Below are 25,765 nucleotides of genomic sequence, written 5' to 3' on the forward strand. Positions count from 1 at the left end.
AGAAAAGCTACATGAGACATGAGAACCAGTGACGAAATTGAGACGTCAGTAATGGTGTTCAGTCTGTCTAATTCAATTGTACTTTTGTTTAATTTTCTGCTTACATGAATGATTTATTTTTAGGATTTAGTTTAGGCAGTATCATGCATTTAGTAAATTGCCCTAGATAAGGACATCTCAGAAGCAGATAAGTATGTCGCCACCTGGTGGCGATAATGCTGGGAAGACAGAAACAAGCCTGGATAGGCCCCAGTGCAGGAGAAGCCCTGACAATAAATACTGTGATGGACTGCTCTCACCTCTTTGGCTCTCTGTACAGCATCACTTGGTGGGTTCCTGATCTGCGGGGAGGACTTTGTATTAATCTTGTCATACAGCTGCAACAGAACAATGAGACACAAAGGACAGTTAAACAGACGCACAATTTCTTTGCCTCATTTTCATACACAGACACACATGATTCCTCCCCACCGTATCCTTGGTACTTCTCAAGAAAAATAAAATCATTAAGACTCTTGCTTCCAGAGAAAATATTTTTTCTAAAAAGACAACTTTCTGGTCTGAAGTTTGGGGTGTCTGTTCGTTAGGGTCCCAGCCTATAACAAAGCACAAGATTGGCTCAGAGCACACAAATCCTCCAAATTTACACACTTAAGAGAATCACTGCTTCAAACCAGTCAGCTGTAAATGGCAGCTTGACATGAATTAGACTCTTTTTCACATGACTGACAGTAGACATTTTAAAAATGAGTCGGTCAGGAGAGTGGCGCTCTGCCCTGATCTGAAATCGATATATTAGAGACTGAATGCAAGGACTGAAGAAAACCCGACTGTTGCAGGAGGCACCCTTCCCAGCCTCAGGGGCTCCAGTCAGAAGGGACACAGGTAAGATGTCTTGCCTGTCCATCTAGATTTTAGGGTCCTGTTCACCTCTGGCTTCACGTAGGACAGCCAAAGTCTGCACTGTGTATCCTTGCCTAAAATGTGAAGCTATATTCCTCCTGAAGGCCTGATCAGGAAACATTTGCTCAACCATACAAGAAGCAGCCTGCTTTGCAGAAGTGATGCTTGCGATTCTGCTAGAAAGAGAAACCCGCAGCCGAACCACAGACATATCTTCTGCAACCACAAAAGCGGGGATTAGACATGCAATTATCTCTGTGACTGCAGCGCTCCTTGTGTTGGTCTGAGCAGCCCTCCAACGTTGCGCTGCACTGTGCAAACCGTAGAGACGCCTCAGGACTTGACTGTATTTGGCTTCTCTTTCCATCCCCTCTTTATAATTCATACAGATTTATGGCATCTATCGAGTTCCACTATTGCAGCTAAATCCACTGGTGTACTGTTACCGAATACAAGTCATGTACTTTTAAACATCTGAGCCTTCTGCAAACGTAATTAAGGTGTTACCATATTTACTGTATGACTAAGAAACGGGACACCTCAACCATGAAACTGGATGTTCTTTTATCTACATTCAAATGCAATGAAATTCTTTGTTTTTTACACTTCATGCAATTGTTGGTTTTCATTGAAAAACATTAGTTAAAACTAGTTATCCCTTCCCCCCACTCACTTCTCACTTTCAGGAGTTGAGAAAAGAGACAAGAATCAGGGAATTTCCCTCTTCTCCACCTATGCTCCACATCGCATCCTGTGTGTAACTTCGAGATCCTAACTGTTCTCAAAGATGGGCACAAATAACACAAATGTCCCAAACAGTGCATTGATTCCTGCAGTGCATCAGGTGAAAGACTCAGTGCCTCTAAAACCAGCCAGATGATGGTGACAATCTGTCCTAGGACCTGTGACACATCATTGCTTGGAAAACCATTGCTGAAGAAGTTGGTGTAGTTGTGGAAGCTGGCAGGGGGTGAAATCCTAGTGTGAGGAAACTAGGCAACTCCAGCGGCTCTTGCAAAAGCACAGAGGCGTAAGCTCACAGCTCCCTTCTCACTCCAGACAGACGCAAGGAAGCAGAGTCTCTGATCTGTAGATAACCAACATTCCCAAATGCTGCTGCATCTCAAAGACAGCTACTAACAACTTAGAGACGCTGCCCTGCTTTTGTTAATTTAGAGACTCTAAATGTTTTCCCTTTGCCCAAAATTTAAAGGCATTTCAGGTTTTGATACCGTGTAAAGGTGAGGTTTTAAGGTTGTCGAGTCAGAAGTTTTGAAATCTGATGAGGGTGAAGGCCACAAAAAATAGCCATGAATTTGGTAAGGCTCTTGTGAAGACTCGTCGCCTGAAACCTATTTGTTATGTTTTAGAGGGAACAGGCAAAATGAACAATAGCCTGGATGACGCGCACAGACAAATCCTGCTTTCAAAAGTGATGACATCAGTTGCTACTCACAAGACCAGAGGAAGGAATGAGCAGCAGAGTGTGATCACATGACACTTGCGAGGTGGGTCTGGATTGGCTGCCCAATGGCCTTTTCTTACAACAGCCGTCTCCTAGTTGTGGATATTGGGCCATTTTGTCAAAAGGCTACACTCTCTAGATTTTCAAAAACAATATGAATTGGGCTTAACAGCAGTGGTGGAGGAGAAAACCCTGTGATAGTCTGGCATCCCAGAAACTATCCCATCCAGCGGGGAATCACGGACCTTCACTCTGCTCAAAACAAATGTCAATAGATGGTTTCAACTGCACTTCTTGACGGGGAGCGAAACCCAAGCAAAATGCTATTTGCATTTCTATTGTTCCCCATTTTTTGCACAATAGAAAAAAAGGGTTAGGCTTGCCTTCGCACAGCACAAGGTGCGGTAACTTTTGCTTTCGTGTGAAGACTCGAAACCCCAGTCGAGGCACGTCTGTGTGTCCGAGAAGCTGATGTGAAAGGATACATGCTTCAGTGCCACAAACTATGCTATGCTGCATAGGAATTTATTTTGGAGAACAGGTGTAAAATAATTGCACCGAGTATGTTTACCCAATGAAAACATTCAGCTGTGTTCAAACCAGGGTCCAGAACAGAAAATGTGAACGCACCTCTGCCAGTACCAAGACCCCTGCAGCAGTCATGCAGAACAAAGATGTCTATGTCATTCTTGAGCAGGTTCCTTGTCTTAACGGAAATGGAAACCACAGAAGATCTATATAAGTAAATCAGCAAATATGCTGAAGACATGAATTCTTAAAGACCACAATCACGGTGCTTCAACTGCAGCCTCTAGAAAAGGAGAAGCCCACTGGCATGTGAAGTCTTTTATGTTTCTTAAAAGCTGTTTCTCATACAGCCCCAGTTTTCTTTTACGTTACTGTATGATGTTGGCGGATCTTCCTAAACTCTCTGTTGGAAGAAATCACCATTTCACAAGCTTTCAGAGAGAATACAATGCACTCAATCCTCAGCCAAACTGTTTTAAGTGTGTGTGCAGCATAAATCTGCATTTTATATACTTAATTTTAACATGTAATGCATTTCAGAAATGATCAGCAAGAGATATCAGCTTCATCAGCCTCCCAGAAACTACACTGCATACTTTTAAAGAGTTACTTTTAAAGAGAGAGTGCATTTTTAAGGAACTGAAACAAATTACAACACTTCTCTCAGATACCATGTGAGACCAGTGAATTAAACAAAGGGAGGTAAACTAGAACAGACCTGCATTTCACTGGAAAGTGTGAAGAAACCAGCAATACCCACGGAATACTGGGAAGAACATGCAGACTCCACACAGACAGATATTCAAGGATATACGCGAACCCAGGAACTGTGAGGCAGCAGAGCTAGCAGGCCAATCACAACGCCTCCCACATTACAGTACTAGGCCACAAGGAAACTAAGGAGGAAGTGGTGAAGGACTGAAACTTTAATAAATACAAAATTTGGTAAACTCCAGTAAGATCAAAACAGTTCACATCTTTAACCCAAGAGGGCAAAAGCCGTTTTGCACAATCACGTCGGAGATTTTACTGACCGTCTTTCTGGTATGGAATCTTAGAGATATGCTATTTAATCTTCTCTCAAAGCAAACAGTAGGGAAACTTGCCAAATTCTTCTAGTAGGAAAACAAGCGATTTAGCACATTCTGCCCTTCAGTGCCTAGAAGCAGATGATGGCGGTGAGCCTCCCCCTCAGCACACAAAGCTTCTTAAATTAAACTTCTATTGCCAATTCATACTTTACAAAAAAAATCCAAAGCAGTATGCACAGGTTTGGGATAAGTGGGAAAACCGAGACCAAGCAGGAAGGAGATCACAGATGGACAAAGTTTCAAGACAAAATCCTCACAGTAAAGCTGTCCTTGGTCCGGCTGACACATTCAGGACCTCCAGCACCAGCCTGCTCAGTTCTCTGTGTGTGTGCCCCTCTACAGTTAGAGCCCACTTGGTCATGGCTGTCACTGGTCACATGAGCAGCGCCTGGGGCCGCCAATGTCGGGACTCGGCTCATGTTCGGAAGATGAAGGGAAGGCTGCCAGCTGGCAGCGGAGCTCAGAGGTCACATTTCTATTCCTCGGGACGCAAGCACCTCAACCCTGGTCGCGCGAGGCCAGCAGCACAGGGTTATAAGGAAAATAGAGGAGAAAAGCCAGGATGTGGACCAAGAAAATGGCCCCAGCGGACCCTGCTACTGCCCTGCTCTCCACAGCAGCACCTTTCTGGAATCACCTGCATTGCAGTGCACCCTGCATTCATGCAGCATGGAGATCAGGCCAGTCCCCGAGACACGTTTTACTGAGCTCACATCAGTTAGAGGAACTGAGCTTTTGGTAAAAATGATTTCCTTTTAAACCTTGCAGAGGTATCTTAAAAGCTGAAAATTTCCAAACACGGAATAAGTACGGAGATCTAGCACAAAGTAACCAGCACTGTAGTTTCAAAACGCACACAACCTACAGTAGATGACTTAGCTGGAAATACGCTGCTGCTGTGTGTGGGGGAACCTACCGTCTTACCATAGTAAAGGAAGGGGAAACCCCCTCACAGCTGAGCAGTCGAAGGAGCGCCCCCAGATTCTGAGCAGATCGCCTAAGCCGAGCCCTGTCCTCCTAAGGGCCAGCAGCCCACTTCAGGATTTGACCTTTTCAGCAGTTAAATGCCAAGATCAGTATTGCTCCTTACGTTTTTGCAGGTCTCATAAGGGACGGCACCAGGGGACGCCCTGAACAGAGGACCTGGGGTCAGACCCTTCCAGTTTTGACTCTGCGGTTTGTCATGCGCCCGTTACACCGAGAGAGGACAGTATGAAGTGAGGGTGGGGAGGGGAGGGGCTCCAAAACACAAAGCCAAACAAGAAAGATGGAAATGTGCACCCGAGAGGAACTATATACAGCAATATCAGCAGCAATCACCTTTGAGAACAAAACACTGCCAACTCCTGCCTGACACAACCCCTAGCACTTCTGCAAACAATTAAACAAGTTCTTTACAGTTCGGTGTGCTCTACGTCAACCTTTTCAGCGGTCTCAAGCAGAAAACATTAAAACTAACATACTTTTGGATTGTTGGTCTTCTCCTAAAAAGAGAAAAGTCGCAACTGTGAAACGAAACCATATACACAAGCTTTCCGACAGATGGACACAAAAGCCAAAGTCTAAAAGGTGCTTAGAATAAAGAACGGAAAAAGGGAAATGGAACAAAACGCATCCCAAAAGCAATGCTCCATGTAAGCTGTGTGCCTGTGCGCGTGCAAACAGGTTATGAAATCAGCATACCGAGGAAATTGAAGTGTGTACAAAAAATTAAATTCCAAAAAAAGTATGATAATAATAAAACAAACATGGTCGTCAAATGAAAAATGCTAAACTGACCACATGAGACTGGCTGCCAGAGGCCCAACTTGGCTGTGGGCATTATTATTGCTACTCGATAATCGATATCTATGCTCTTGTAAAGTCTCACTCGACACTCAGTCTCTACGACTGGGCTTGTTGAATTGCTGTCCTGGTCTTTTGAATCTCTATGCTTCTATGAGAATAACTATATTAACAAAAAATAATTTCAGGTTTACAATTTTACATACACTCAATTTAGTGAGCACAAGTTTTTGTCACTGGGGAAAAAATTTGCACAACTTGAAATTTTCTGCACACACAGGCCATTAAAAATTAGAGGGAACATTTCCTGAAAGCCTGCCTGATCTGCATTGGCACTCCAACAGCACCAGGGACCCCTTTGGGTACCGAAATCTTCACAAAACAAATACCTGAATGTGCTTTTATTGTTACGTTGACATAAAATAAAAACACTTTTCATGGAGAAATGCCTGTCCTATAGCGGAAATTCAAAATGGAATAACAGCCACAGCTAAATACAAAGCCTGTGACTGCTGTTCCACATCAGGGTATGCACACTTCACAGGTAGTCGCAGTTAAATTAAGACAGATCCGAAAAGGTCTGTCTGTTTCACAGAACCTAACCTGCCCACATCATGTAAGATGGCAAGCAGTCACTTCAAAGAAATCATTCACATGAAGAGGTGAGCGTGCTATGTAAACAACTCCTTAAATCACAGTTGTTTAAGTTATCCACATAGATATAGCTATGGTCTGAATATGCCTATGTATATTGAGAACGCATATATATCCATCCCTTTTCTGACCGCTTCTTCCACTTCAGGGGAGTGGGAGAGCCAGAGCCTATCCCGGCAAGCTATGGGCACAAGGCAGAATACCTGGAAATAACGCCACAAGTTACTGTATGTTCCCACTTATTGCCAGAACTCAATAAGTAAAATTTCCAAGATATTTTTTCTCACTGTTTTCCCCACTGATAGTGGTATACACTTACAAGTTTAAAGTCCGATAAACTTTCCACTGCATTAAAAGAGTTTTCCATGAAGTCACCTTACAACATGTGAATGGATGACGAGTGGAATTCAGAGGCAGACATTTAGGTCTGAGAAGAGGAAGCACCTTCTTATTCCAAGTGTTGTGGCAAAAAAGCATGCTGCAGGTGCTGACTCAGTGGGCTCATTCAGGAAGCAGTTCAAAGACATCCTCTCATCATCTGGGTACATGCAGACAAGGAGTCCGACTGGCCAAAAGGCCTCTTGTGGTTTGTAAGGTTTCTGAGAGAGGACCCACATTATGAACCCTTACACGAATTAAAAAATGTACTTTCACTTTGACAGCTGCATCTGGAAAACAAGCACTGCGATAGTTGACGTCATAATGATATCCTTGCTTTGCAAACTCATTTTGAAGCCTATGTGCACTTATGTCCACTGACTCCAAAATCATCTATTTTTGGTCCCTTTCACCTATAACTTCCTAAACTTAAAACTTGGGTTTGATAAAGGAATGTTCTTATTTAAAGGGGAAACAATTCTGCATACCACTGACCATCTCTGCATTTAATTTCAAACGACAACTTTTAATTGAAAATACCAATATAAACCAAAACCCAGCCTTGCACAAAAAAATCCTGTGATCCTTTGCACAAAGGGACACTGAAGTTAGTTTTATTCCTCTATAATGAGCTGAGGCTAATCAAGTTTTTAAACTACACATGCCTGTTTGACTGCATTACATTTTCCACAAAATTTCACTTTTCTGTGAAACACCCTAATGCTCCTCTGACTCAGATTTAATCAGATTTGTCTCAGCTTCTGATCCCTTTCTATTCATCTGATGTGAAAAACGAAGCTCAAATGGCACAGAAAAACAAACATACAGATCAATGCCTTAGCTGATTACTTTGACTGCACTGATCTCATTCACTAACAGTACCAGCAGCCCGTTAATGCAATTGATTCATTTCAGAAGACTGGTGACTGAATGGCCTCATACCTTAGTTATTCAGAAAATGAAGCTTGATTTGGATGCATGCAGTTAAGTACATAACTACAAGGTATGAACCTTTCCTTTTTTACCCATTGAAAAGCACTACAAACCATAGAAATGACGTTAACCCTCAACTGTCCAGTATCAGCTCCCAACAGATGCCAGTCAATCTGATTTCAGGGAAGTCAATTCTGTCATGATAAAGTAATATTAAACACTCATTTTAGTGTGCTCTGTTACTGAAGTAATATTAAAACCCAGTCTAAGTGTGCTTTTATGTAAATTAAAAACAAATATTTTTCCAGATGCCCACAACACAATTAATACTTCTGGGCCTGGCTCTGGAAACAATGACAACACTCACTGTTTTTGCCTTTTTTTGTGTCTTTGATCACTATTTCACAAGATAGCTGGCTATTATCCACCTATTTCCATTCAGGGTCACTGTGTAAACAGGAAAGCTGCTCCTATAGAGTTTAACCACCTTAGTGGTATGGTGTGAACATTTTACTTTTGCACACAGATCAATCCAGCGCACAACACAGTGCCTGACAAATACAACACAGACAAAACATCGAGGAGTTTTGCTTAGTGTGGGTGTCTTTGAAACAAGGCACTGCAGATAGGCCAGATGACAAAACCTCATCTCTCATCCAATCTTTATTCCTTTAGAATCTCCTCAAACACTACTCCACATTTCTTGGACCAGGCACTGTGATCATGCACCACAGCTTGCTAGACAGTCAACCAAAATGTTTTAGGCAAAGTACCTTCTTTATTTCGGCCTCCGTCAGATAGCAAGTATCTGCAGAATTAATTTAAAAAGTGCTTTCAGTGGACCCAGACTGAATAAGCTCAACCTGAGCTGTGCATAGGGTTACTACTGAAGAGGTTAATTACTTCACTACAGAACTATAACAAGTTTACTGCAGAATTATAATGAGTTTTCTCACCATAAATTATGGCTTAGATTCCCACATTCCACTAATGTACAGGTTGTGCAGAAGCCCTCCAAAATCATATAAATGTCTGCGTATTTTAAAACATTTTTAAAGCTGCAATTGGCTACAATATACAAGCCTTAAATCTGGCTTTGGGATTGTGGCAACCATGCCTGAGACCACGCTAAGAAACAGTCTCTAATTACTGCATGCTTTCTCCATAATCTACCCAGATGTTATTATTCTGTCTCACGCTATTACAGTCACACAGAAAACAAGTTTAATTATGTGTCTAAAAGAATAATTCAATGAACTGCAGCTTTCAATCTAATGTATTAAAAACCAAGGGTTCCTTGGGAGTATAATCATACATCCTTTATAGAAGAAACAGCATAAAGCTCGTTACTAAGTAAATGACAAACAGTGAAAATCAACACACACTCTACAAGAAAAAAATATTTTATGCTTAAACTTTAAGCTTTAAAATAGAACCACATCCAGCTGCAATTGTACTCTTTGGGGGGGGAAAAAAAGATTTGAATAGTAAAAACTATTATAGATACATAGAAAATACAAGCTGAGAGCACTGGAGCCCTGCAAGTAACAGCCTCTGGTGGTCTCAGACACAAAACTACCAGAAAAAAAAAAAAACACAAAACCACCTCAGTCTGCACTCAAAAACCTTGACACGTATCAGATTCTTCTGCAAAATTGCCTGCCTTAACACAGAACAACGAAAACTGCACGAATGCACAGGATGCAGAAGAAGAGGTGACAAACTGCGGTCTGACACAGTGGTACAATATGTCTTCCACACAACTAGGCTATTCTGTGCTGGACAGATCAATCAATAAATCACCCACGTACCGGCAAGACTGCAGATTTTTATGAAGCTTTCAGAAACGGAATGAATGTACATCAGCATACACAACATGCTTACTCCGGAGAGAAAGGGGCTTGAAATGCAGGCCGGTTTAAAAGGAGAACTCTTAGGATGTCTTCATGTTTAGTACAGACTAGCAGATAGGCAGAAACTGCTGAAGCCACCAACATGAAAAGGCACCACACAGACAAAAGCCGGCTTTGTTCTCCTTTTCTGTGTGGAAGTCTGGCTTGTGAATGTTGTGACATCTGTATTCACAGCGCCCCATGGAAGCAGACCCCAGAAATGCTGAGCAGAGGCGGTTCCCCTTAACAATCTCCATTCTGCCCAGGCAGCTAGGCTGGAACCCTCTTCCTATCTCCTCCCTCTTCCCTCTCCTCTGACAACACCGGCTCCTCACAAAAATCTCCCAGCTGGGATCTTTCCGGAGCAGGGGGACCAAAACTTGAAAAAGGAAAAGACAGCAATTCAACGTGCCAAAGTAGAGGCACGCGCAGACCTACCGTTTAAAATAAGCAACTTGTGCTGGACTCTACTCTGCTTTGTGTTGCTCCACAGGCACGATCTGCCCGGTCAGTGCCAATAATTTCAGCCTGCTGGGGTTACAGCAGGTAGGGGCAAATCCACTTGTCATATGTTTGTGCTCGTGTGATCTGTTAAACACTGAAATCAGCCCCCTCCCAAAAAGGTAAAAACAAGATGTTTTTTTTCCCCACAATACATTCCAAAAGCGCTTGCAAAAACTTAAGTGTGAACAAACAAACACGGATGTGCTAGACTAACACAAAACCATCAAGTTGAAAAACCAGTCACTCCATTCCAAAACCAACTACTTCTACAGAGAGTGCACTCGAAGCTCAAGGAGACTCCTTGAGACCTGTGTGAACCAATTTCTGTTGACAGACCCTATACTGTTTATGTACTGCAGTCCTAGTGAATCCCTCCTGTCAAGATACAATAGAGATCGTCGTCATTTGGCAGTGAACTGTAAAAATCTGTGGTCAGTGTGCAGAATACATGCTGTACCTGCAAAATAAATAGCTCTAACCAGATAGCTTGCACCACAGGTTTCCTATTAGTTCGAGAAACCGGATAATAGTGATTAATGAACCAAGCGTTAAATATCAGAAAGTGGAATCATTTAGACTATAAAAATAGTACATATAAAATGTGCAAGCACTAAAGTTTCACACTGCAGCACACCTCATTTATATATTTGGTTTACAGGATTTTGTTTTTGTTGTCATGTGAAAAAATCTGGCAAGTTCTTTTTTATTCAGATATAATAAGAACAGTCAATTTAAGCCTTTTTGATTATTAAACAAAGTATCAAAAAAATAAGGTCCTTAAAGAACTTTCAATGAAGCCTAATGATCTGTACTGTAACTCTGAATTGGATCAGCGATTAATGGCGCTAGATTAACCTAGTACAGTAGGTTTCAGCACTGGTTCTGCAGTAACCCTGTGGATACTGGTTTTAATTTCAACTAAACATTGAGGGCAAGTGAAGCCTTAACTGACTTATTGACTTGATTAGGCCATTGTTTTTTTAGTTCCTGTTCTTACCAGGCAAGACACAGTAAGGGATTAGGGGAGAGAGATCAAATTGGGGTGATATAAGTACAGGACCACAGGGATCAAATTCTTTCCACAGGGAAAAAATTGACACTGTAGATTCTGGTTGATGCTGTAGAAAATGCACAAACAGCAAAGCATTTTTCTGTACTGAAAACAGGAAATATGTAAAAATTAGGTCCAAATAAGGAAAAAGTTCAGCGAGTTACATTACGCACAGAAATTAGTACCTCAGTGGGGAAAAAAAACCCAAATCCTGTACAAAGACACTTCTGCACCAGGGTCACACTGGTCTAGAATCTAGACAATGTTATATCTTTCAATGCCAAATAAGTCAGTAGCTTTCAGATTTTAAATTTAGCATCACCGATTACCGCCTTTTATAAATGGGAGTTTTACATGTCTTGGCTGTGAACCCCTGAACCGCACACAGGGGAGAGTGAGAAAGTGCAGGCAGCCTCCTCCTTGGACCCAGTCGTCTGTACGGCCCCCTGCTGAAGGTTGGGGACTGATTGGTGGAGAGATGTGTCCCTCACCGACTGTACTACGGGGGGAGTGGCCTGACTCAAAGGGTGGTGGGAGAGTAGAACAAGGTGCCCAGCCATGTTATGGATGCCAAAACCCTGGTTTCTTTCACAAAATAGTTAACTGATCTAAGGTTCTAACCTAGCTATCGGACTAGATACAGTTTGTAACTGCTCTCACAGTATGCTTCTCAAAAAAGACATCTGTGGGAAACACAGGAAGACCAAATCGATCTATGTTTCCTCGCTTGATAAATAAGTTACTTCACTAATTTTGAAAGAATGTATTTTGCATTACAGGTGGAAAGTCAAAACATGTCCGTTATGCGTTAATGTGTACATTGAAAACTTTCATATTTTAAGTAAACATCAGCTGGAAGCATGAAAATATGTCCTGTTGCTAAACCCCAGAAGACAAGAGAGGCAAAAAAAATAAAAAATAAAAAAAGGGCTGCAAATGTTTTTTAAATCTTATTTATAAAACAAAATATTTTTTAGGTCAACTTACAGCTCAAGATCAACGTATATAAATCCTCTTAACATGATGCAATTAGAGTCTCAGGTTTAGAAAGAGCTTTACACAGTTCTTGTTTTTCCCTCTTTTAAGACTTTGTGCTTGAACCACCCCATCACAGATATTCAGGTTTCATAGTTGCAGCAGCTACCAAATCACTCTGCTCCCAGGCATAAGAAGGATCGCATCCTGTCCAGAATATATTTTAAAAAATGTATCTATGCAGGGTTTAACTTTACACAGAGATGAGGATTAATCTTATTCAAACTTTAGCTTCTTATGTAAAAACCCAGCAATGAGCACTGGCTTCACAGAACAAAAAGACATCTGCGTTATCACAAATTACAAATAAGTAATTAAATAATTATTTAATATTATTTATTAAATAATTCAGGGGTTTTGCAGATGATAAAAATTAATAGTAAGGACAGTTTTTGATTTTAGCATCCACAGTTTCGGTTTTTGGGTTGTCTTAGCTTTTCATTTTTTCATCTTTTTAAATCCATACATTAATTGAGCAGCAATATTGCAAAGGAAGAGAGAATTCCAGAAGAATGGACAAAAAGCAGTATGGTTACCATCTACAAGGAGAAAGGAGACCCAATGGAGTGTAAAAACTATAGAGGAATAAAACTTCTGGAACATGGATTGAAAATCCTGAAAAAAATTCTGGACAAGAGACTCAGGAAGATAATCAGGATCCACAACTCACAATTTGGATTCTCAGGGGAGAAAAGCACAACAGATGCCATTTTTGTGATGAGACAGTTACAGGAGAAGACACTAGAGAAAGGGAAAAAGCTGTATGTGGCCTTTCTGGACTTGGAGAAGGCATATGACCGTGTGCCCAGAGAGGTGGTGTATTGGTGCTTGAGGAAGAAAGGAGTACCAGAAAGCATGGTGAAGTTAGTTCAAGCAACCTATAGAGATGCAACTACGAAGATGATAACACAACAGGGAGAGACAAAAGAGTTTGAAATCACAGTTGGAGTACACCAAGGATCAGCACTAAGTCCTTTCCTTTTCATAAACATTATTGACAAACTGACAGAGGAGGTAAGAACAGAAGTGCCTTGGGAACTCATCTTTGCTGATGATGTGGCACTGATGGCAGACTCAGAAGTAGAACTACAGGAGAAAGTGTTCAAATGGCAGAGGAGTCTGGAAAAGGGTGGACTGAAAATGAATGCAGAAAAATCTGAAATAATGGTAATGGAGAGAAGAAGAGATACTATGACCAATGTTGAGGAGACAAATGGAGGAAAACTGAAACAAGTTGATGACTTTAAATACCTTGGATCAAAACTGGTAAAGGGAGGAGAAACACTGGAGGCAGTAAAACAAAGAGTGAAAGCTGGATGGAACAAGTGGAGAGAAATAACTGGAATAATCTGTGACAGGAAAATTCCCAGAAAGTTAAAGTGCAAAATGTACAAGACTGTGATTAGACCTGTACTACTATATGGAGCTGAATGCTTGGCAGTTGGAAAGAGGGAAGAGAACTTGATGAGAAGAACTGAAATGAGGATGTTGAGATGGATTCTGCAGATTTCAATGAAGGATAAGATCAGAAATGAAGAAATCCGTAGACGATGTAGGGTGGTGGATGTGGTTGAGAAGATGCGAGAGGCGAGGTTACGGTGGTATGGACATATCATGAGGAGGGACGTTGAGGAAGTAACAAAGAGGGTAATGGAATTTGAGGTGGAAGGTAACAGAGGAAGAGGCAGGCCTAGAAAGAGATGGATAGATTGTGTGAGAAAAGATATGGAGGTATGTGAAGTGAGTGAGGAAGATGTGCTCGACAGAGACAAATGGAGAAGAGCAACCAAAGCAGCTGACCCCAGGACAGTCTGGGACTAAGGCTGTGAAAAAGAAGAAGAAGAAGAAGAAGAAGAAGATTAATTGAGCAGCAGTGTTTATTGGGAGCCTATATTTAAAACCAATTTTACAGGAAGGCTCGTCAGTCGACACTACTCCTGCAAGATTTTGTTTAAATATTTTATGGTTAATGGGGGCTGTGTGTGTGGGTTTGTGGTGGTTGAAGTGTTGCACAGCACTTACATTAAACCAAGTGTGCCTTAGGCTGGAAAATCCTGAGAAACCCATTTAGAGCACAGCTGGGCCATTCAATTACAAATAATGTTTCAGTCATGTAGATTCAACAGAGCTATAATTTAAACTGCTGTGAGAAGCAAATGGAAGAAAACTGGACAGAAAGTGCAAATGACTGACCAATGAAATTTAAGGGGATTTAGATCCATAACACTGGAGTGAGACAGGAGATGCGACAAGACAAAAACGGGCTCCTAATTATTTCAACATGCGAGGTCATAGCGCAAAGAGGTTTTGACGGATGACATTTAAAAAAAAAAAAAATTCTGCAACTTCAGAAGAAATAGCTGCAGTCCTGCCCACTGCATCAGTCCCTGCAGATATGCACTGGCAACAATCTGACTAAGCATCAACTTACTGTATGTACCCAGTAAACAAGAAAAAACAAAACAAGACAGCATCAATACAGCCTGCTGAGCTGGCATTAGCCAACAAATCAATGAAGAGGATTTTTCTACAATAATATTAAAAAAACAAAGGAAACTGGGAATTGACTCCAAGTGAAAGGCGACATTATAAACCAATCCAAAACATGCACATTCCTTTAAATTCTCTCAAGAAACTGCTGGATAAACTTTGGATAACAAGGTTTCTTCTTCAAACCAAACTAAATTCACTCTTGAAAAACTTAGAAAACAAAGCATAATAATACAATTGTTTTAAACATTACTTTCCACTTGTGATTTTCTGTTTCTTCACTGATAGTTTGCACAAATCCAATTTAAGCCACAAATCTGTTTAAATTTTACACTTTTTTTTTACAAAATAAGAAGGAGCCCTGATGTATCAGAAAAGAGTTCCTGCAAGAAAGATGTGTGTAGATGTGCATTATAAAAACACAGAGGCCCCTGCAGATAGTTGCACAAAGCTGTCAGATACAGATCTGTTTCTGGGTGGTACGAATTAACAGATGTACTATCAGCAAGTCAGGGCCTCTACTTATCTCCACAAGCTTCTGGTTGATATACAGTATACAGCATTTCACGCTAAACATATAACAGTATTAGTCACTAATTTATAAACGTTTTAAGCAAAGATGTTCCAGTGAATTAACTAATTTAACAAACTGGCAGCCAATAAGACACACATGTATACTAATTCACTACTGCCCATTTTACTTTAAAGTACATTTTTTGAGAAAAGCAGTTCTCCATTACAGTCTGTTATGACACAGTAAAAAGAGTAAAAGAGACAGGTGTTGTATTCCCTGGGTGTCCCCTGCCAGGTTATGGTGTTGTGTGGGGTGGTGTGTACTCACATCCAGCAGTGTGTGGAGGTGCTGGTCCTGGAACACGCTGTGCAGGAAGTCCAGGTCCTTCTCGCTGCAGTCGGTCAGCGCGTGGATCTCCTCCAGGCTGTCCAGCACCTGAGACACCGCCCCTGCGCCCAGACACAAACAGACAACACCACCAGCTCAGACTTCAGCCCACAGTTGGACCTTTGATCCAGGGATGTGCTCCTCACTGAGGCATCACCTTCAACGCAACAGCGATAATCCAAATCATGCATGACTCTCACGCACTACGTGGAAAAAAAATATCTGGGAATAACAACTATTTACAAAAGCACTATCTTTGAAATAAGGCAAACTTTCCCCACAAAAAAGGCCTTTTATTTAATAACCAGAAAACAAACAGCAACGTACAGCTGATTCAATGTGTTAAAAACCAACGCAATTCTAAACCCTGTAGGTCTTGTTTCTTAAATACATAGACACTTCTAATTTAGGAATAATCACCTTTTTAAATGTAGAGGACTTCAGTACAAGTGAGGAAAGCAACGAAACCGACTGAGCAGGGAGATACTATCTTCATGCACTGGGATGCTGTTAGAATCAATATTACACAAGGCTGGACTTTCATACACATTCTATATTTACCCAGCTCTTGCTAAATGACCTAGATAATGCTGTGGCTACAGATGAACTGTGGCCTCTGTTGAAATATGTACCCTAGTTCATTCTTAAAAGGGATGCTAGAAAACAATCAATTTATATTCTTGTCCCAGAAATGGGAACTGCAATTAAATAATATCCCCAGAGCAGAATCATCTTGCCGCTTGCATTTAAAGCCAGGATAAAAAAAACATTTAAGGTACTAAACTGAGGTAATTTTAATAGTTTCCTTCTTGCTTGGCAATGTCATGTTTTTGTCCTCATTCGGAAGCTAACCTTTCTTGCAAAACAGAGGAATGCATTAAATAATCACCTCCTGGATCTTGCCAACACAGTGGGCTCGAGTCTAATGCAGGTTGGATCCTAAAATTAAACACACTCATCCCACATGCCACACCTGCCATGTCGGAGTTGAAGGACAACATGCAAAATGCCATTAGTTACTATGATGAGGGAGGAGGGATATGTAAATGACATTGGTCTGATTTCTGGTATGAGTTCTAAACATTTTAATACTGCCTTGTTGCAAACTAAAATGACACATTATTCCACAGACGAGTCTGTAACTGGCTAATGATGACCAGAAATGAACTTGGAAAAAAACTTGTGAGTATAGTAAAATTAAAAATATTTTTATTAGATAGTTTTGGCTTCAGTCAGTAAAAACACTGTGAGATTTAACTATCCTGAGGGTGCTCATGTACTTGCCATGTCTAATTTAAGACTTTCAAAGAAAGACAGACAAACCCAAGATGTGGTCTTGCAGTAACAGATGACTAAGTTTGTACAAGATCAGAGCGCCCCATTTCAGGAGTGTTTTGCATTTCCTGTGCAAGTCTGTGCAGACAGTCTATTGCAAAAGTTCCCTTTAAAAAGTTTCCTTTTTCCTGTGTTGTCAGAAAAGTTTCTGATAAAACATGCTGAGCTGTCATTCGCATACGTTTTCTCCTGGTAACCTTTCGGCTTTAGAGGCTGCACAAACACATTCAATTGACCTCAGATGCGTTGATCTTTTCAGCTTCAAGAGGCAGATGACAGAATATTTTGCATTTTTAAGATGCCGTGTTTCTTAAAATAGCCATGGTCTGCTTTATAAACAAGATAGGTCTAATGATTTCTTCCATTTCAAATCCATTTGGAAACGAGAATTCCAGGCAACAAGGGTCACAAGTCCAGACGTTTTATTAAGGGTCTCTGAATTTTCAGTCTTCCTAGAAACAGATCTGCCCTCTTCCTCAGGGCACCCTGACCACCTGACCGACTGAAGCTTCTGGGTCAAGGACTAATAAAGAAAAACATTTTACTGAAACTGTTAAAGGAAACTATTGCAAAGGCCTGGTCTTGTGCACAGCCCTTAAAAGAGCTTACCAATGGTGGAACATCTGACAGAGAACACAAAAGGAAACTACATGGAAATGCATTTGTAGAGAACAGGAGGCTCTTCTATACACATACAGTTGTAGGAGTATGGAACAAACTTCCCAGCCAAGTTGTTGAAGCATTGGAGTCTTTTTTTTTTAAAAAAAGGCTGGATAAGATCCTTGAAACAATCAGATCCACTAGTACACAATCAATTACTGTTTTGTTAGTCACCTTTCTTACGTTCTACCATGAGGTGGAGCATGAAGGCAGTATTAAAGGTTTGACCAGTGCACACGTGGGAAGAGAAGGACATGTCTGATAAATGACAATGCACACAGTTAAATCCAAACTCAGAAGCAACAAGGGATACCTACTTTCTGCAGCTAGCAGTCCTAGAAGGAGGGCAGCATTAGGATAAACAACAAATATTAACAAGAGTTCGCAGAGTTATCAGAGGCTGTTAGACATTGTACATTGTACAGTCCACAAAGAAAAACGTTTTATTGCAAAACACAAACTTAGCAGAACACCTGGATTTAAACAGGAGGAACAAAATCTTACTTAAGTAGTGGAAACATCTTAACAATTACACCCATAATCCAATTTACAAAAATTAAAAATGATGTCTGTTTAAGAAAACAATATTGCAAAGAGATTAAACTCCACAGGACTGAAAAGGCTCCATACATTACAATACTAAAAGTGTAGTTCTTCTATTACGAAGACACCACAATTGTGATTAAGGCTATGAAACCGAACATATCAGTACTACATATTATACAAAGCTAACTAAAGTAAATCAGGGATTATTTACGTATGAAATGCTTATTTTAACCTTTCCAAAGAAAAACTGTAGAAACATCCCAGTTAATTTATTGGAAATGTTATTTTACTAGATCTTCTGATCTTGATTGTTTGACCAATTATGAACTTTTATATTGGTACCATTCTATTTCTAAATGTTTAAATTAAAGGTGATACCTTTTTATTCTTGTACACACATGAAGGAGATAATTGGTGATATTTGGGTTTACCAAGTTCACAGATCATACCACATTTACTCAAAAGTCAGAGATAGAGATACTTCAGATCAGACTATGTGTAATTATAAATAAAGGACTTGATTTTCAAGATAATTTAAATTCATTGGTCTACTCAGCCATTCATTGTAACCAGACGGTTAAACTCTCCAAGGACAAGAATGAAGGCCATGTGGGCAACAATGGAGTTGTCACATTTTTAGATGTTTTATTAATCCAGAGACACTGGAGAGAGAATTTGACAACAGTAAAAAAAAAAGGAGTATGAAAATAAAATACTGATTACTAACCGATTACTTTTCACACAACACAAGGAGCCACTGACTTTTGAAATGTCAAAAACCACAATACAATACAGAAGCACTTCTCTGTTCCTGAAACTGAAACAGCCTACCTATTACTGGCTGTCAACAATATGTCTGAAGTGTTAAAAACATGACCTGCTGTCACGAAAATCTTTAAATACTATTTCACAGCTTGGACTAGGATACACTCGTTGGCAGTAAATCAGCTTGTGTGTTTGTGACTGAAATAGAACTGTGGCCAGAAATGAGAGCAGTGTCACTTTTTTTTTTTTGGCGACAGGCGTGGAATACATCCAAATACCTTCCTAAGTCTTGACCAGAAGCTTGGCTTAGACTGCTTCACATCAAAATGCACAACCTAATACTGACAAGCTAGTGAAACTGCCTTGATTCTTCAGCTTCACTGCTGGCTCAGCTCCGTTTTAGAAAAGGAAAAAAGGAAATCAAGGTCCACTGGATGTAAAAAACACCATGAACTCTTCACCCACCTGCAACAATCTATAGTCGCATAAATTGATGACTAATGCTGCGAATGGGCAGCAAATCTCAGAATTTTACAAAGGAAGGAAAACACATTGCTTCTGAAACGTGAAAAAAAAAGCAAGAGTCCGGAGGAGAAAAAAAATCTCCACAAAAAAAAAACTATTTGAACCTCAACATTTTCACCAGGCATCATAAAAATGTGTGAATGCCTTTCAAATTTTGCAGAACTGCAGAATTTCACCTGAAATAACACCTAAAAACTAAGAGAACACTAAAACCGTTTAGAATGGTAAAAAATTAAAACTAATGCAACTATCTGAACACTAGCTTAGCATATCTGAGCTCTGAAAGAGAAGATAAGGTCATATTTGCAGCCAGGGAAAAGCTGATCCTGCCATTTTGATTAAATAAAAAAAGCAAAGGCACAGAGCTTTATATTACACACCTGTGAGGGAGGTGAAGTCTAGCCAGTCTTTTACAGGAGTGGGAGGACATACGGGTGAGACATACCTGAGGAAGTGGGGTCTTCGGAGAAGTCCGGCAGCTCCTCGGGTGGGTCTCCATAGAAAGAGTTAAACTTGTGGCTGGAAACAGCCGCTAGCACCGCGCCCTGGGGGAAAATACATGTGTTAAGCTCCTGAGCAAAATCCCTTTCTCCTTTATTGTTAATGGATTGAAGCATCTGAAAAATGTCTTGTTTCAAAATAATCTCTCAAAGTCAGCAGACTCGTTGCAATCAACCTGCTTTTCAGGGACAAGCTGAACCATGAAATCAAAAGCAGTTTCATAGAACTTGATCAAAGGCAAGGGTTCCAGTCTGAAACTGCATGTTCTAGCGGCCAAAATAAAGGAAACATCACTCTAAAAAAGTTCTGTCTAAAAATCTAATAGGCAAAAGTTCAGTGAATCATTAACTTTGTAACTGAAATACAAAATATAATTTGAAATTTCTTTGACCTTGTACAACATACTTCACTGACATGGTCAAAAGAAAAGCTTTAACAAAGGAAAAGACAGTATAGAACCACACAACATGATATGTAAATAAAAGACAGGTTAGTTATTCTGGGCAGGAAGGAAAAAATATTCTTTCTTAAAACCTCATTGCAGGGTAAGGGACCTCATCTCTCAGAAAACTGAGAACCCAGAAAGATCAATTCCGATGAACTAGCCCTTCAGAAAAAAAGAGGAACATGGGTTTAAACGCACAGCTGGAGCCGGCGCACAGTACGGAAACATAAGAACCAGAAAAAAACCACAAGGCGTTCCAAGAATGAGTCAAACTGCGTCCCTGCTGCCGACTGGACTATGCTAGTGCACCCAAAAGGAATCAATACGGAAACCCAGCTGCAAGACAAACTGATTACAAAGGGAAAATGACTACAAGGCTTCCCAGTCCTGGCCTTGATGGCCCACAATCCTGAAGATTGCTATTCCAGCCCAGCTCTGTGTTTTAATTGAACCCATAATTGACTTGATGATAACACGCTATCATAGTATCATCATGATCAGGATGATAATAGTTTGACTGTTTCCATCGCTTAAATGTGTTGAAGGCCTAAAGCTCAGCTGTTGAATAAAGGCTTGATCAAGAGAATTTACATCAAATTGACCACTGCTGACCACTCCTTGCTCACTATTGAATATTCCATGTAAATAAAATCCCCAACTTTTGAGTACAAAAAAAACTTCCAATCAACTAATTAGTTAATTCAATTAAGGCGTCAATTAAGTCAAGAGGCTCAACTGGAACAAAAACCAGCAGGTGTGTGGGCCTTCAGGTGATTAGCCATCGGTGTAACCCAAGAATGATCTTTTCAGAGGAGAACCGGGTCACAAGATTACACTTTAAACTGTATAAAATGGCACAGGCACAACATTTGCCTACAGGAACCTAGCCACAGTAAGAACATGAATAGGACAAACAATACGTAGCACTTTTGTCCATAATGTACTGATCATTGGGCTGAACAGAGCTGAGAGAGGTACCTGAGAGTCCGGACTTTACAGAAGGAGCCCCATAGACACTGGTCCCCTGCACCCCTGAAAGAATGGGGACAAATACCTATCCCCTGAAGAAACACTGGCATCAGGCTCTGCATGCAGCAAAAGGCCAAGCCACCAGCTTGGTTTTGGTCCTATACTGTACATATCTTAACAGTACGTCCACATCCTTTATTTATTTCAGCAAGACTTTTCTCATACATCACATGTGGCTTTTGTATATACACCGTATTACAACAATGCTGGTCTGAAATTGCATTTCTGTACATAACCTCTGTTGGTGTCTATAAAAAGCCACATACACAGGGTAGTGCAAATTCTCATTAAGCTGAAGCTAGTAGAGTAAAACATGACCAATGACACAGTGAAGATTTGAGAGATTAAACGCTATTACTTTAGATGAACTTAAGGATCAGGCACCTAACAAGCAGCTTCACTTGGACGGCGCTGATGAATCAATTTGTTGTGGGGCCTGGACATTCCTGATAAGGATGGGAATGAACAAACCTCAAGTGTGGCAGGAACATAGGCAGTTTTGGAAAATGAGCTGCTGCCATGACGACAAGATACGTGACTTGCTTCAGAAAAACTGCCACTGGACCCAAGAGAGGAAAATGTGCAGCCATCAGCTGTGTCCAAGCCTCGGTGTTTTGTCTTGAAACTCAAAATCAGTAATGACTTTTTCCCCATTTTGCACCAACAGAGGTACAGTATCACGGCACCTCCCAGAGCTTTACTGAAGTTCGTGGTCACACAGCAGGTATCGGTCTTAAACTTCGGAAGGCCTGGGGCAGTAATTCACCACAGGGGCCCGTTTTGCGCCTACAGTTGGTTATCCATCTATAATCTCAGAGTCATGCAGATGCACATAACTTGAGGAACACCCCAATTCAGATATAATCGCGTTATAACAAGATGGAGAGCTTGATAAGCAAGCCACAATCATCCAATGCAAATAGAGATTTCTTAACTGCTCAAAGTAGCAGATGTTTGCAGCCATTTTTCTTCAGTACACTCACTGTGGGCAGTGAGGAAGCATCCAGCGCAAACAGAACAAACAGTGAATTTGCAAGTGACAAAAGATTTCCAGGTCAGTTATTCGAGATCAGAAATGTTTTTGGATGTTTATCGATAATCATTTTTTCCCCCACTGTTTACAGTATTTCAAAAATTGCTCTGTACCTATTAAATTTTGATCACGTCCGTCAACACAATTGCTTCTTCACACCTGAAGAAACGGCTGAAACATTGGGTTTCTCTATTCTACATTTCAGAGAGGAAATATCCTTCTTCAAAAGCTTGTCTATTTTCACCAACAGAAACTAAAGAGGATCACGTGTTCTGAATTATCCTGCTGTCTTTATTAGCCACATCTAGATCGAGGTATAAAAAAAGGCGCTGGTGCATTTTTTGGGTCTATAGCACAGTCCCAATACTATACTAAGTTACAAAGCTAATGAGTCAGAATCCCAAATTGTGAGAACCTTGATTACCTTTTCTTTCGTTTTTATACCATATACTTTTTTTGATCAACAATGCTACACTCCTAATAAGTAAGACACCCCAAGTAAAAACAGGCTGGGTAAAGCTATTCCAAGCGGCCTTATATTATATAAGGGGCATTGGTTCAAAGATTCAGGTCAGATGGAGGCCACACACAGCCTCAGTTGTTCCGCTGTTGCCCAGAAAACAAAGGAAAGCACACTTCCTCTTCATTCTTAACTTTGAATGAACTGTAAATTTAAGATGTTTCCACAACTGTATTTCAACACTGCTACTCAACTAGTGGGCATTTTATAATGGATTGCTGATGTAACCAGCAATGGCTTATTAGAAAATCCTCAACCGAAAAAATAATGAAATGAAGTGTTTACTATAACAAATACACCATAACAAAACAAAACACAGAACAATAGAAAAATAATTACAATTACACATTTTTTCATTTAGAACACATTTTTTGGCTTTGCTCTCCTGATTTATAAGCAAACTGGGTGTTTTTCATATCTCTGCTCTCACAGCTGTGATCCCCATGACCTCACACAGGGGAGAAGGAGGAAGTGTAGGCAGGCTCTTCTAATCCACCCGCCTTAGAGCCAATCGTCTTTTAACACATCACAGGCTGTACCGCCCCCTTCCACAAGACCAGTTCTGATTGGAAGAGAAGTGCGTCCCCTACTGACAGCACTGCATAGCTGTAAGCACCTGGCAGACTGCAGGGGTCACCACAGGTCCCTGAGAGCCCTGGATGGCTATTCCCATCCTTCCCCGAGTGGCACGCCATGCGTTAATTGTGCATGATCGGCTGGGGAATCCCAAGCTAATCAGCAAGTGTGGTGACTCAGACTTGAACTGGAACTGAGGCTTGGCAGTCCTGCTTGAGCCAGTCAGACCTATTCCTACTTTTTAAATTAAAAAAAAAAAAACAGTTGGGCACCATGCAGAAACAGCTCGATGAAGTTCAGTACCTTTAACTTCCTTCTGGCATTGAATTTCCGCAACTGCTCCACTGTCTCCGGGAGGTGTATTTTGTATGCGTAACGGTCTCTCTCCTGGGGGAAGAGGAACGAGTCACATTTCGCTGGTTGTCTTAAGAGGAAAACGACACGGAAAGCAGACAGACATGGCACGTGGGAAGAGAAAACCAAGCTTATGCGCTTGGTACAGGACATTACTGCGGCTTTTTATGTTGTGCACTGTGACAGCTCTGGCATTTACTCTCCTCTCTGAACCGACAGCGTTAATTAAAGATTTACAAGTTTTACTACAGTATGTGGTTATAAAACTTGTTTTCTGTTGTTTTACGGTGCTGTGGGCCTTTTCACTTATGCCAAAACTGATATTCTGCTACAACTGCTCCTGTCAATCTGTATGTCGAGTGTCCGAAAAGCTCATCACTCAAACTCCAAGAGGATTCACTGCTGAAGGCCAATTAGGTCCGTTATGGAAGAATGGTTCCAAACCACGCTGCCCATCTAGCCTGTCTGGAAAAGTATTGCACCAGCAATGCACTGGTTAGGTTTCGAACCTAGGCCTCCAGTGGGCCAGGTGTGAATTCTACCACCGAATGCCTCAGCCCTTTACTGGTTTAGCAGAGATTAACAGTTACTATCTCCCACTGTTGTTACTGCACTTACACCTCATGAAATACATGTATCTGAAATGGGTATTTTCAAGCTGCAACCAATATAATACAAAGCCACTGAAGAATCTGTTTTGTGCACACAATCTGGTCTCTCTAGTATAGCTGGAGACAGTCGAGCGGAGATCCTCTAACAGGATATGACTACTCATTTGAAATCATGCTTAAAAATTGCTTTGGTATAATTATCTTAAATGAGATGGAGCAGATCTTAATAGCATAACATGCGAAAAGAAAGAGGGTCCGTTTCTTCTAAGCACTGAATAGATTAACACCTTTATTTAAGACACTGAAGTAGAAACAGCAATCTGAATTCCAGAACTTTAATGTGAAATCTGTCGGTGGCATGCTTTTTTTAAATTCACATTTGACATGTAAGTGAAATACTGCGCCTGTTAAATGCATTCCTTTTTGCACGCAGAAGATAAATGAGTGGCATTATGTGACAGCTCGGAGCCCAGAAACACTTGCGGTGCTGCAGGGGTCGAGAACAGGCCTGCAAAGAGGCTTAAGCTCGTTTGGGGACCTGTCCTGTTGATCTGCAGAGCCCCACCTTGAGCCAGGGGTGGTTGAGGGCCTCATACACCGTTATCCTCTCCGCGGGGTCCAACATCAGCATGCGGCGGACCAGGTCCTTGGCACTTTCGGAGATGTGGCTCCACTGCCTGGGGTTCATCTGCGAAACAACGAAACAAATCCAGAGTGAGCATCCGGTCAGACACATGGAGACAGGATGGGACAGCAGTGCACCTGTCCTGCTAGGCACTACGAAGTGATGCATTCGAAAATTTGGGATGACCCCTGTGAAAGAGAACTTCTATTTTGAGTTTTATCACTTATTATTAATCATTGACCTCGAGTCACTGTAGATGAATCATCTTTCTTTGGAACTACTGTATAGCCTTCATGATTCTTGAAAGATATAGAAAACTCATAATTGAAAGCATCCCATACTGCAACATTGACAAATAACAGTTTAATTATGGGTGTGCCTAACAACATCAGAAAAGACTAAGTACTACTGCCTGTAAATATTTCAATTCCAACAAATATAAACCCTTACTTTTTTAGGCAAAAACAGAAATTCAGGCTATAGAGAGTTTTAAAGCTGCTACTAGGCTGCACCAGAAATACTAAGGTTTCTGAATAAGACTCCTCTAAAACCTTTTCTTTTTCTTTCAGTCAGGGTGCACAGCCTCAGCACTTCAATACCATTTAAATCCCCTGAACCAACTTCAGCTCT

The 25,765-nt window shown here is 40.9% G+C and overlaps 1 protein-coding gene across 21 annotated transcripts in view; it reads right to left on the minus strand.

The window, feature by feature from the left end:
* Positions 1–25,765, minus strand: part of caska (calcium/calmodulin-dependent serine protein kinase a) — a 259,244-nt gene that overhangs the window by 42,553 nt on the left and 190,926 nt on the right. For 17 of the 21 annotated variants that reach the window (XM_088605405.1, XM_088605395.1, XM_088605230.1 and 14 more), the window contains exons 8-13: positions 25,076–25,198; positions 23,849–23,932; positions 19,887–19,986; positions 17,923–17,940; positions 15,551–15,672; positions 300–377 (exon numbers count right to left, since the gene is read on the minus strand). In XM_088605405.1, coding sequence (XP_088461531.1) covers positions 300–377; positions 15,551–15,672; positions 17,923–17,940; positions 19,887–19,986; positions 23,849–23,932; positions 25,076–25,198 — 525 coding nt within the window. The remainder of the gene's footprint in view (positions 1–299; positions 378–15,550; positions 15,673–17,922; positions 17,941–19,886; positions 19,987–23,848; positions 23,933–25,075; positions 25,199–25,765) is intronic. The other 4 variants (XM_088605388.1, XM_088605240.1, XM_088605379.1 and 1 more) reach the window with 1 other exon arrangement.

Source organism: Lepisosteus platostomus, chromosome 2, assembly GCF_059453375.1.
Source record: "Lepisosteus platostomus isolate fLepPlt1 chromosome 2, fLepPlt1.hap1, whole genome shotgun sequence".
Lineage (NCBI taxonomy): Eukaryota > Metazoa > Chordata > Actinopteri > Semionotiformes > Lepisosteidae > Lepisosteus > Lepisosteus platostomus.